Source organism: Thalassophryne amazonica, chromosome 13 (assembly GCF_902500255.1).
Source record: "Thalassophryne amazonica chromosome 13, fThaAma1.1, whole genome shotgun sequence".
In the NCBI taxonomy this organism is placed as follows: domain Eukaryota; kingdom Metazoa; phylum Chordata; class Actinopteri; order Batrachoidiformes; family Batrachoididae; genus Thalassophryne; species Thalassophryne amazonica.
This window is the reverse complement of record NC_047115.1, coordinates 22,037,940-22,051,244: the sequence shown is the minus strand read 5'-3', so window position 1 is coordinate 22,051,244 and position 13,305 is coordinate 22,037,940. Positions and strand designations below refer to the sequence as shown.

At 39.9% G+C, this 13,305-nt stretch overlaps 1 protein-coding gene across 3 annotated transcripts in view; it reads right to left on the bottom strand.

Annotated features, from left to right (window-relative positions):
- Positions 1-13,305, bottom strand: part of sdccag8 (SHH signaling and ciliogenesis regulator sdccag8) — an 87,405-nt gene that overhangs the window by 66,557 nt on the left and 7,543 nt on the right. For all 3 annotated transcript variants that reach the window (XM_034184575.1, XM_034184576.1, XM_034184577.1), the window contains exons 6-12: positions 10,926-10,990; positions 10,587-10,787; positions 10,206-10,344; positions 7,615-7,758; positions 5,780-5,914; positions 3,918-4,034; positions 2,303-2,445 (exon numbers count right to left, since the gene is read on the bottom strand). In XM_034184575.1, the coding sequence (XP_034040466.1) occupies positions 2,303-2,445; positions 3,918-4,034; positions 5,780-5,914; positions 7,615-7,758; positions 10,206-10,344; positions 10,587-10,787; positions 10,926-10,990 (944 nt within the window). The remainder of the gene's footprint in view (positions 1-2,302; positions 2,446-3,917; positions 4,035-5,779; positions 5,915-7,614; positions 7,759-10,205; positions 10,345-10,586; positions 10,788-10,925; positions 10,991-13,305) is intronic.

The following is a 13,305-nucleotide window of genomic DNA, read 5'->3' as shown; positions in this document are numbered from 1 at the left end:
ACTTTGCGCAATTTGAAGAGGATCCAGCCAATTACATGGAGCGTTTTCTTACCTAGGATGAGTGTTGGGTTCACCACTTTGAGCCAGAGACAAAAAAAAAAACAATCAATGCAGTGGAAACACCCAAGGTCACCACCTCCAAAGAAGGCCAAGGTCGTTGGCCAAGCGACCAGGAAAGCTGACGAAAGGGGTGCTGTTCCATCAATGACAATGCCCCAGCTAACAAGTCAACAGTGGCCATGGCCACTATACACGAGTGTGGATTCGAACTGGTAGATCACCCACCATACTCCCCTGACTTGGCACGCTCGGACTTTCTCTCTGTTCCCAAACCTGAAAAAAAACTTGGCTGGGAAGCACTATCGGAGCAATGATGAGGTGATGGCTGCCGTTGAGGACTATTTTGACTCTCAAGATGAAAGCTTCTATGCCAAGGGAATCGAAGCACTCAAGCACCGCTGGAAGAAGTGTGTGTGGAGTTACAGGGAGACTATGTAGAAAAATAACCCTGAATTTGATCAATTCGACAACTGCATCATAGTCAGCCTTAGAACCTTTCAGCCTACCCTCGTATGTAGACAGGTGTGTGCCTTTCCGAATCATGTCCAATCAACTGAATTTACCCCAGGTGGACTCCAATTAAACTGAAGAAACATCTCAAGGATGATCAGTGGAAACAGGATTCACCTGAGTTTAATTTTGAGTTTCACAGAAAAGGCTGTGAATACTTATGTACACGTGATTTCTTAGGTGTTTTATTATTTTTAATAAATTTGCAAAAATTAAAAAAAAAATCTGTCATTATGGGGTACTGTGAGTAGAATTTTGAAGAAAATAAAGAATTTCATCCATTCTGGAATAAGGCTGTAACATAAAATGTGGAAAAAGTGAAGCGCTGTGAATACTTTCCGGATGCACCGCAACTGATTGTGTGATACGGACTGAATTTTGAAAACCTAAACAAAACACAGTCTCAATAAGATCCGGATCAGACGCAGCTTCCTTGCTAATGAACAAAATTGAATCTGAATGGCTACACGCTCAGCCAAGTCAACAGCTGTCAAACATCGAGTATGCATCTGTGGGTAGATAAAACCATAAACTCTCTCATGCACATACACCACACACATGGCAGTAAAATGGTTCAATCCGGCAGTTTCTCCAGCACAGGTCAAAGTCATCATGTTGCCACATTAATATGCATGTCATTCTCCACAGCTGGACAGAAAACACACACGCACTCCCCGCTTCAATGCTGAAACACACAACAGCGTGCTGTGGGGCCCGTGTGTTCACGCTGGCCTTCTGGCAGATGAACGCACTTAAACACAGATCAGACACACACAAAGGCACATAATCACACACGCAGCCACACACACTCACACATTATACAATGTTGCATCCCGCAGCCTCCGGCACGGCAGGGCACCGCCACCACATCTGTGCCCATCTCAGACACTTTGACTGGTGGCAGCGGGGGTGAGAGTGTGCCCTGGGCGGCTGGCATCGGCTGACGTGGCCCTGGCAGTGGATGGAGCAGAAGGAACAGCAGCCAGTGGATGACAGGAGGAAAGCGGGTAAGGAGGAGGCATGAATAAAGAAAAGAATATTCATAGAAAAGTGAATGAGAGGGAATAAGAAAGGATTGGAAGTTAGTTAAAAGGATAGACACAATCAAGAGAGGACAGGAAGCACACAAGAGCAGAAGGCAGAAAAGAGGGTTGAAAGGGAAGGCTGGAATTATGAAGGTAGGAGGAAAAACTGTATAGATACAGAAATAGATACAAAGACAGAGATGACAGAAGATGGACTTCAGGGGGAGGGGAGCCGGTAGTACCCGTTGTGAGGATCGGTGCAGGGCACTGGCAGGTGGCGCCGAGGCCAGGCTGTCCAGTGACCATCAGCCACGCTGTGTGTTTGCATGCCAGGGACAGAAGAAAGGCTCAGGCGCCATTTTGGCTCTGCTGGAGCTGTTGCTGGGCTGGGTGATGGCCTGGTGGCGTAGAGTGGGTGGAGTGCTTGTGTGTCTGCAAATGTGTGTGTTGCATTGTGCTGTGGCATGCTTAACAGGATTAGAGGTGACCTGGTGAGGTCCAGTTGGTACCAGGACCATGGCACAGTGACGCGCATGTGTGTGCGGGTTTGTATAATAGGATTAGCCATTACCTGGTGGGGTACAGTTGGTGTGCTGGTCTGAACTGGACTGGGCTGGGCTGAGCTGGGCAGGAGCTGGGCAGAGGGGAGCGTTGTGTGTATGTGTGCGCATGAGTGTGGTGGCATGTGTAATAGGATTAGGTACTACCTGGTGAGGTGCAGTTGGCGCTGGGCATTTGCCAGCTGTTCTTCTAGGCTCAGGACTTTGGCCTGCCATTGGCTGGCATCCTTCTGGACCACCTCCAGTTGCTGCCGATAGCCAACCAGCTCTGAGCTCAGCTTTTCCACTTCCTGTCCCGCAGAGAGGGAAGGAGAGGTGAGGAAATCTTTCACAGCAACCCACCTTATGTGCCCTCAGAAAAACACAAACTGTTAAAAACATCAACACTGAGAAACCTGTGCAGGACAAAGACACCACATACTTCGATTTAATATTGTCTGAACATATTACAATAAACTATAGATCTGTGATCAATCTCTCAAAATGAGCCCCTTCCTTCAGTAGGTGCTTGCATGTATTACTATTGCCAGTGGCAGTAAATCTTGCGATAAATTAACAAATGGGTCAGCATCGGTCCAGAATCATGTTCCTTCAAGCATATTTTTATATGGTGTGCAACCATTGTGTGTGGTTTTAATAAAATCCACCAAAGGAGGAGGAGTTGAACTTACAACACTTAAGGAAAGCTGGAGAGACTGAATCCTATATTACTCTCTTATTTTAAATTTTTGTTTGTTCAGTGGGTGGGTGGGGCAAGGGATAAAAAGTGTAACCCAACGGATACATTAGTAATCTGAAAAAACCTGGTATATATGAGCCAATATCAGTATTGGTGTTTTTGTTTTAGTTGGATTTTTTTTTTTTTGGCGGGGGGGAGGGGGGGGGGGGTATTGCTGATATGAAAACTATCTGTTCGAAAATGATGTCCTTACATAGTTTTCCAGAAGAGGGCGCTTCAACAGCATTGCTTACAATGTTGTCAAACATGGCTGGGACTCCAGTCTCCCCTTGGTCACATGGGCTGCAAGAGACAGTCAGAGGCAAAGCGACCAGCTGCCATTCCTTTTCAATCTGAGTGGTCGTTTTACAGCAGCAAGAGACAATTGGTGGCTATGCCGGCAGCTAAGCAGAGCCAAAATAGAAGAGAAATCGATTTCATGCAAATACTGAGTGATATGGCACAGGGACTAACAAGCCAACTGACAGCAGTGTAACAGGAAATTGTTGGTTATATTTATAGTTCTTTATAATAAAGTTAATGTTTAAACTGTAAAATATGAAGCCTCAGTTACATCTATTGTTGTATGGACTTGACAACAAAATGTTTGGAATCATTGCTGTTTTGTATACGTGTGAGTGTATTACATTATATATATATATATATATATATATATATATATCTGAAGATGTATCTGTATCGTGACTTTTGTCCCCTAATAGTGACATTGTAACCCCCAAAAAAAATCCATATTGGTCTGACTCCAATCACTGGCCTGAAATTTGCTAAAATTCCTAATGCAATATTTCAAAAGTTATGTGACTTTTTAATTAATTATACTATGAGCAAAAAGATTTAATGACATATTTGTCCAGCCAATGTGAGAATGATTAAACTGTTTTACTATTTCACAACACCTTTCAGAATATATCACCATGCTTGACTTTACTTTACTGTTGTAACAGTTTTCAGAGAAAATTTTCTTCCTAAATGACTACTCAAAAAGAGTGAATGAGTTAAGCAATGGGTTGAGTGGGCACACACCTGTGCAGCTTTCTCCATTTGTCTGTTGGTTTTGTCATTCAGCTCTCGGAGTTCTCGCTCTGTCTCCACTTTCTTCAGCTGGGTCCTGCTCAGCTGGTATCGCAGATCCTCACACATCTAGAGAGAACAAACGGATTACAAACTGCTCATCTCTTCTTTCTCTTCATCTTTGTCTCACATTTTGAAGAGCTCAAAGCAGGCAATGTGCCCCCAGGTTATGCATTACATACATATATGCATAGTACTTCTGCATTACAGAAGTACAGTAAACTCTGTACTCTACAATAGACTATTATTTTTTATCATCATCATCATACAATGCCATTAAAATAAAATAGTTTAATTCCCGAATCTATTTTTATTCATGGTATGCATTCCTAAATTGAATAGCTCAACTCCTATTGGAGCATCTCCTATTCAGTTTTTATCTTTTTCAATAATATGCAAAAAGATAAGATGAGGCACTCAGCAGTGCAAATTATTTCTTTGTGACTCAGTGGTCACATAGTATATGGTTGTGCGTGGTCTTGAAATTTGACCAGTTCTGTCACAAACTGAAACATTTGATCTTGACTAACACACAAAGCCACCATTTTTAAACCACAATGGCTCCAAAGTGTTGGTGTCAAACAGTTATGATCTTAACCTTAAAGATCACGGATCATGTGTCCAATAGAAAGGTGGCATACAGTATGACTTAACAATTGGTGCATAGTAATATCAGATGTGTGTATATTTAACCACTTCCTTAGCATAGCCATTTTACATATCCCTACAAATAAGCTTAGGCCCAAATTTTGATGTTGGCCTGTGACTTTAACAGATTTTTCTCAAAAGCACATCACTTTGTCTTTAGCTGAACCTCAATCATTCCACAATGTCTGGACAAAATAGGATCAAAATTCCAAGTTATTGTGTTCACACACAAACACATACACACACACAAAAAAAAATCATTGCCTCATTTTTACCAAATGCTAAAATCCAGAGTTCTGAACCAGCTACAAAACAGAAAACTACATTTAGGAGCAATTAATTACATGTCTTCAGTATGTATTTGTGGATCTGTAATATATGAACTGGAGTGTTCGCGTTTTAACTAAACACTGGTTTTCCAGCACCTCTGTGGGTACACCTTCAAAATAGTGTATCCCAAAACCCACAAAATACAAACTCAAATACATAAGCCTTTGCTGCCCCCTCGTGGAGCAACAGAAGTAATACAGATTGAAGCCAAATATAACAAACAGTACAAAAAGTATCTTTTAATTCACTTTCTTGAAATAAAGAGTCATGTTTATGTACTGGTCTAGAAGAAGAAGAAGAAAAAAGCATTTTAATCTTTCATTGTTAAAGTATGTTGTATTCTATAACCAGCCATACAAGTTGAATCTTCTTAACTTATGCTGCAATAAATGATTTTTTTTTTATTAATCACTTAATAAATCAGTGCACACAAAATAATTATCAATCATTTTAATAACCAATTTAAATTTTTGTCATTTTAATTTTCTAATCAATTTAATGGAACAAATTACAGTACTCATTGGTTTTTAAAAAGCAGCTAGTAAATAGATAAATATGAATGTCTCTAAATCCGGTTTATTAGCATGACAACTCAAAAACAATGAATACTATCTCATTGTATGTCTTTCAATTAAAGCACCATATAATGATAACAAAATTATTAAATTCTGGTGTACTTTGACACACACAAAAAAAAGGCATGTAGGCCTGTCACCTGCTGACAACAAATAACCAGGTCACAAGTCCACACAAGCCCCTGTGGAAAGGATTTTGTATGAATGTAGCCGAAATTACGTTGCATTACTTTTAACATCACTTTGGCACAAACAGTGTACCTTGTTACGGTCTTGTTCCTGAATGGCAAGTTTGCGCATGGCTTCTCCCAGCTGATCGCTCAGTGAGCTCTTCTCTCTATTAGCTCGGCTGAAGTGTGCTTCCAAATCAGCAATACGCTTGGAAAGACTGGACACCTGGCACACAAATACATGCATGCAACCACAAATGATCAATAAGCATTTCACATCAACAAACATTAAAGCACCCTTTGTAAATTTTCCATCATACAGTAGTGTTCAGAATAATAGTAGTGCTATGTGACTAAAAAGATTAATCCAGGTTTTGAGTATATTTCTTATTGTTACATGGAAACAAGGTACCAGTAGATTCAGTAGATTCTCACAAATCCAACAAGACCAAGCATTCATGATATGCACACTCTTAAGGCTATGAAATTGGGCTATTAGTAAAAAAAGTAGAAAAGGGGGTGTTCACAATAATAGTAGCATCTGCTGTTGACGCTACAAACTCAAAACTATTATGTTCAAACTGCTTTTTTAGCAATCCTGTGAGTCACTAAACTAGTATTTAGTTGTATAACCACAGTTTTTCATGATTTCTTCACATGTGCGAGGCATTAATTTTGTTGGTTTGGAACCAAGATTTTGCTCGTTTACTAGTGTGCTTGGGGTCATTGTCTTGTTGAAACACCCATTTCAAGGGCATGTCCTCTTCAGCATAAGGCAACATGACCTCTACTGCCTATAATTTTTTGCACCTGCATATAAGTTTTCCCCTCTCCAATCAACTTTTTAATCAAACTACGCTGTTCTTCTGAACAATGTGTTGAACGCCCCATTTTCCTCAGGCTTTCAAAGAGAAAAGCATGTTCAACAGGTGCTGGCTTCATCCTTACATAGGGGACACCTGATTCACACCTGTTTGTTCCACAAAACTGATAAACTCACTGACCGAATGCCACACTACTATTATTGTGAACACCCCCTTTTCTACTTTTTTTTTTTTAACCATTAGCCCAATTTCATAGCCTTAAGAGTGTGCATATCATGAATGCTTGGTCTTGTTGGATTTGTGAGAATCTACTGAATCTACTGGTACCTTGTTTCCCATGTAACAATAACAAATATACTCAAAACCTGGATTAATCTTTTTAGTCACATAGCACTACTATTATTCTGAACACTACTGTATCTGACAGCGGAACAACTATTAAATAAACAATCCTCTATTAAACACTTTAAATGTCAGTACAAGTACAAATCATTATTTTATGCACAATTACGGACTTTTAGTCTGTAATGTCGATGGGTTTTCGACATGGTTTCTTCAATAATCTGCTTGGTGATAGCTTTATAAATCCTTTTGAATTTTTCTTATAAACTCACTCATGTAATTCCTCTTTCTTTGTATTTTTTTCTCATGTACAACTTGTTTTATTGGACAATAGTAAATTGCATCCTGCCAATATGAAAACCAGTACCAGTATAAGTACAGTCTATGGTTTTACTGCATCCTTAAGTGCCTTTCTACCAAATAAGTCAATAAAACACTACATTTGAACAAATGTTCAATAAATTAAGAATTTGTAACATACATAATCCCCGCCCATCTGATCAGTTCTCTAATTTTAATCCAATACAAAGTACAATCTGATATTTAAAAAATAAAAAAATTGACACAATTTGTACTACTACCATGGAGATAAAACATGAAAATGTAGAGAGCTACATGAAGACCAGTTCTGAAAACAATCCTTTACATCTGTGTGAGCAGTGACAACCAACATGACTCATACATCAAAATCTGATGAATGGAAAAAGTATCTGCATTTCAAGTTGTTCGAATCCCCAAATCTCACAAATAAGGTTTGTACCAGCTCCTCTTTCTGACTGCGAGCCTCATTGTGGCCCTCCTCTCTGGCCAGATGCAGCCGCACCTTCAAGGCCTGCGCTTCTTCTTCAATGCGTTTCGTTTGTTGAGACAGTTCCCTCGACATCTGTGCACACTGCACCTCCATCTGTACGCAGTCAGACACAGAACAATACCAGAAACCATGCAGGAAGCACAAACCTATTCAAAACAGCAATGCTTTATTATCTCTGAGGCAGCTTGGCTAGCAGCAAAAGAAAACAATTGCAAATAAGTAACAAATACGAACAATATATTCTAACACTTACTCATGGACAACTGTTCATCTGTCGTAATGATTGAAGCAAATGAAGTCCAACACATCTCCATTGACTTGGAAATGGTAAATGTAGGGGAAGCCGGGGCACAGTGGATCAGAAATGTTGTTTTGTGGCAGCATAGCCACATTACGCATAGGATCAGTTCATTCTATTGTAAATTTAATACAGCAAGTTACTGTTTATAAGGCTGTGTTATTTATTTCTCTCCAAGTGTAATTTACAGGTGTTTAAAATCGATTTAAAAAATTTTGATTCACTGTGCCCTGGACATTAATTCACGGGGCACAGTGAATCAACTTAGAATATAATGAAAAAACACATGATTATAAAGATTTCTTCAACATTATTAAATATATGCTGATGCATATACAAACTATAATCCAGCAAACCAGCTATGTAATGTGTGAGTGTCTTATATAGTGATAAAAGTCCTTTAGAAACATTTATAAATACAATTGTCATCATTTCTGTTCAAACGTGAAAACAGTTCTTTATATACACAAATGATAGAAATAATTCATGGAAAAATAAATGTATAAGCTTCAACAAGTAATATTTGTCATCCACTTGATACTGGAACTTAGTAAATCACTCTCTAGACTGATTCACTGTGCCCCGATTCACCGTGCCCCGGGTGCATGTGACACAAGTTATCAAATAGCTGATAGTCTGGAGAAGACATAACATGCTCATCAGTTGGACGGGATAGTTTTCTAAGTAATGACAATTTTTTGGGCCACCTTTACTCTGTTGTGAGACACAAATACAAAGACACTAACATCCACAAAATTTACTTTTGATAGGAAAAAACTGACTTCACTTGCCACTTAGTTTTACCCTTAATATATCCAAAAACAAAACAATAATTTATAAGGGGGGATGTCTTTATGCATAAAAATATGGCATAACTGCTGCAAATATATATGTAGTTTTGTAGATATAGCTACTGATTCACTGTGCCCCGGTTTCCCTTACTGCATTCCTACAGCTCTTTTCTATTTGGTGTGGATGCTCAAAGTGCTTGACAATGATGCCTCACATTCACCCATTCACGCATCAATGTCAGCGTGCTGTCACACAGGGCACAGAGAGAAACACATGGCTTAAGGACCTTGTCCAAAAGGTCCTTAGTGGTGTTCCTGTCTGAGGGGGAACAGGAAACCGTTTTATTACAATCCCCCACAATCCACAAAAAGTGCTAAAATAGGATAAAATGGTTTACTCCAGCATGCCTCATATCAGGCTGGCTTATACAGTGCAGACCTGGCAACCCGCTCGAAAGCAAAAGTAAAGCTATGCCTGGCTGCGTTCTCAGCCAGAACCGCAACGTTGCTTTTGCTTCAAATTGTTACCCCGATGGAGCACAATCAAACAAGTATCAACCTGTAATCACTAGGAATACCCTGTTTAAAGATATTTGAACATGACTGACGCTGTTAAGAATATGAACACCCGAAAATGACTGCACAATGACACACATTTGGCGAATCGGGATGACATTTTTGAACAGCTTGAAAATTTCACACCGATTACAAAACTGGTGCCGATGACGGCCTTAACTACTGCATATACCAAGTTTGTTCAAGATTGACAAAAGACTGATCAAGAAGTTACTGTGATGCTTCAAAACGCACCCAGATTTTCTATTCGGGATGAAATGGGAAGGAACGGCGCTCTGTGGAATAGGGGTATAATGTGGAGTTGTGTCAGGAAGGATATCTGGTGTAAAACCTATGTCAAATCAACACACAGATTGATATCGGATGTATTATGATGACCCTGAACAAAATGGGAGAACCTGAAAGAACATAGTTCTATAGTTGGCCCAATTGTCCAAACTACAGAGAAGGTTCTACAGGTCGAACCTTTGGACTTGACTCCTCCTGACTTGTCTAAAGAAAACTGGCTGTAAAAATATTTAAAGTAGAAATATTCCTTATTGCTCTTTCGTCCAATTTCGTCTGAGCAGTGAAAATGGAAGCGCCATGTACATAAATGACTGTAATTCCTACATGGTTAATTTGATATTGTACTTAATTAAAGGTAACAGTCTAAACTACAAGCACATACTAAGAAAGAGATGTTTAACACCATTATACAGCAACACACAAAATAACCATATACAGTATACAGACATGTAAAAAAATTACAATTAAAAACAAAACAAAAGCACAGATGACCATCAAAACAATCTCATTAGATCTTCTTCAGCCCAAAGCCCAGGCATCTACATGCCACAAACATTGTTGGTAAAGTGCACGTATGCATCTCTGACCTCTGATTTGTGTAAGTTTGCTTCTTCTGCCATCTCCACAGCCTGTTTGACCTGCAGACATGCCGACCACTCCCTCTGCTGTGCCTCCTGCAGACTGGTCTGTGCCACACGTAAAGTCACCAATAAACTGTCACGCTCCCTAATGAATGCAAAGGCAAACATAAATAATAAGAATATCTGAGCCACACGATGGAACAGGTGCATTAAGAATGGAGTAACAGAGAGTGTGCAGGAAAGGGATATTAGGGCATAAAAAGATTTTTTAAAAGTGCATGCATCACCACATCGTGATCTGCAGGTTTACCAGGTGTTTAACCACGGTGGATAATTTATGGCTGTTTGTCAAAATGTATTAATGCACGTGTGTTTACATCCACTTACTTGGTGAGCCTGTCAATAGCCTGGATGTGCATGTTTGTATGAGTCTCAGCCAAGACAGCTTCATGCTGGGAACACTTCAGACATAACCCTGCTACACGAGGAGCTCCATCAGCCTTCAGCCATTCTTCAGCTTGCTTCTCCTTGTGTCTTAAATGAGCCTTCACCTCCTCATACTCCTTCTGACAGAAGGAAAGTTCTTTCCTAATGATGGAAGCAAGAGGTAAGACAGAAAGAAATATAATTTTTTTTTATGAACATTTACGTATGTCTTAATGTTTGAGGAACAGAACTAGCCAAATGTTATTGGGTGAGATGGCATAACAGTTTGTGTATAACGACCTGAGGGAGGCGACCTGAGCTTCCAAACTTTCAATCTGTGACTGGTGGATCACTTTCAGCTGTTCCTAATAATGAGCACACACATTTTAAGAAAACATCAGACAACTTAAAATAGCAATCACTGTAATTCTATGAATGGAATTTAACAGAACTACTGAAGACATAGGACTTTGTATGAATTACCATGGCAACTCTCGTCAAATATATTTCAAACTACCTGAGTCAATTTACCAAATCCATTGATTTTTCATGAGAAAAGTGTCACAGCTGTACTAAAAAAAATTCTCTCTCTGTTTGGGGCAGAATGGTTGTACAATATACATCCTTAACAGCTAAATAATTTGATTCAAAGGTTTTAATTTTATTTTATATTTTAGGTTTTCTCAAGAAAGCATCAAAATTATATATAGAGGCTTAAAAATGATAAACCTCTGTATATTATGAGGCTGAATGACATTTGTCAAATTTCACCTTGACCAGAAATTTCTGGTAGCCAACAATAAGCTTCTGGTACACTCTGGTTGGATATTTTATAACCCTGCTTGGCAGAATTTGAGCACAGTACAGATATTTTTGATAAAGTTGACATCAGGAGACTGGGGAGGCCATTCCAAAACCTTCAAGTTTGGCTGCTTCATCCATTCTACAAGCAGCCTTGGTGTGTGTCTGAGGTCACTGTCCTGTTGGAATACCAAACTGCATCCAAGTTTCAGTTTGTTTAGTTCAGTGAATCCCAACCCCAGTGTCTGTTAGCTCTTAATTGGCTGAGAACACATGAGTAAGCTAAGCAGCTTTTGGAAGAACAGGGAGAGATGAAAAATGGGTCATTCCATATAAAAAGAACAACTAGCTCCAGGTTCATGGTCTCAGATTCGCTTTATTTTCACATAATATGTAGATTAAGGGCCCAATATGAAAAATCTTAAAAATAAGGTTTATAAGCTCTATATATTTGGAATATAAATATTCCAAATAGTTTTCCTTCCAGAAAAGTCAAAAACTAGAGACATTCGTCACAAAATGCCCCGCGCGCAGTACTATTTTCCATGTAAAGTGCAGTAATATGTACATGTGTGGGGTAGGTATTTGGTTGAACCCTCATGTGTTTGATGTAAACTGGGATACACAGTAGAAAAATTGGAGAATGACATTATATTTACTTAGAGAATGTGGCCAACAGTGACCATAAAAAGTTGGTAGCCTTCAAACAAATTCAACTATTGGTCATTTTTTAAAAGTAGGTCAAGGTCACCGGCCTTTGACCCATGCGAAGTACTCCTCCAAGGCATGTACCCACCAAATATGAAGTTTCTGAGAGCAATAGGTGCCAAGCTACGTTTCGGCAAACGAATTTCAGGCGAAGGATTTGACAGTTGTGACCATTGGTGACCTTGAAAAGTCAATCAAGGTCACCGGCCTTCGAACCCATGCAAAGTACTCCTCCAAGGCATGTACCCACCAAATATGAAGTTTTTGCAAGCAATAGGTGCTGAGCTACGTTGCGGCGAATGAATTTCAGGCGAAGGATTTGACAGTTGTGACCATTGGTGACCTTGAAAAGTAGGTCAAAGCCACCAAACTTCGAACCCATGTGAAGTACTCCTCCAAGGCATGTACCCACCAAATATGAAGTTTTTGCGAGCCAATAGGTGCCGAGGTACATTGCGGCGAATGAATTTCAGGCGAAGGATTTGACAGTTGTGACCATTGGTGACCTTGAAAAGTAGGTCAAGGCCACTGACCTTCGAACCCATGTGAAGTACTCCTCCAAGGCATGTACCCACCAAATATGAAGTTTCTGTGAGCAAAAGGTGCCGAGCTACGTTGCGGCAAAGGATATGACACTTGTGACCATTGGTGACCTTGGAAAGTAGGTCAAGGTCACCGGCCTTCAAACCCATGCGAAGTACTCCTCCAAGGCATGTACCCACCAAATATGAAGTTTCTGCGAGCAATAGGTGTGAAGCTACGTTGCAACGAAGGATTTGACAGTTGTGCCCATTGGTGACCTTGAAAAGTCGTCAAGGTCACCGGCCTTCAAACCCATGCGAAGGACTCCTCCAAGGCATGTACCCACCAAATATGAAGTTTTTGCGAGCAATAGGTGCCGCGCTACGTTGCGGCGAACGAATTGCGGCTGGACAGACGGACAAACAAGACAGACGAACAGATGGAAGGGCGGACAACCCAGATGCTATATGAAAAAAAGGGAAGGGGGTGCCAGTTTTTGGCACAGAGACCCATTTTCTTGCCAATTTTGAAAGACCGTATGTCTAAAAGTACAACTGATAATGCCTTTTAGATGTTTTTTTTCCACCTGTATCTACAGTCTATTTTAAACATATAGTGCATCCAGAATGTATTCACAGCGCTTCACTTT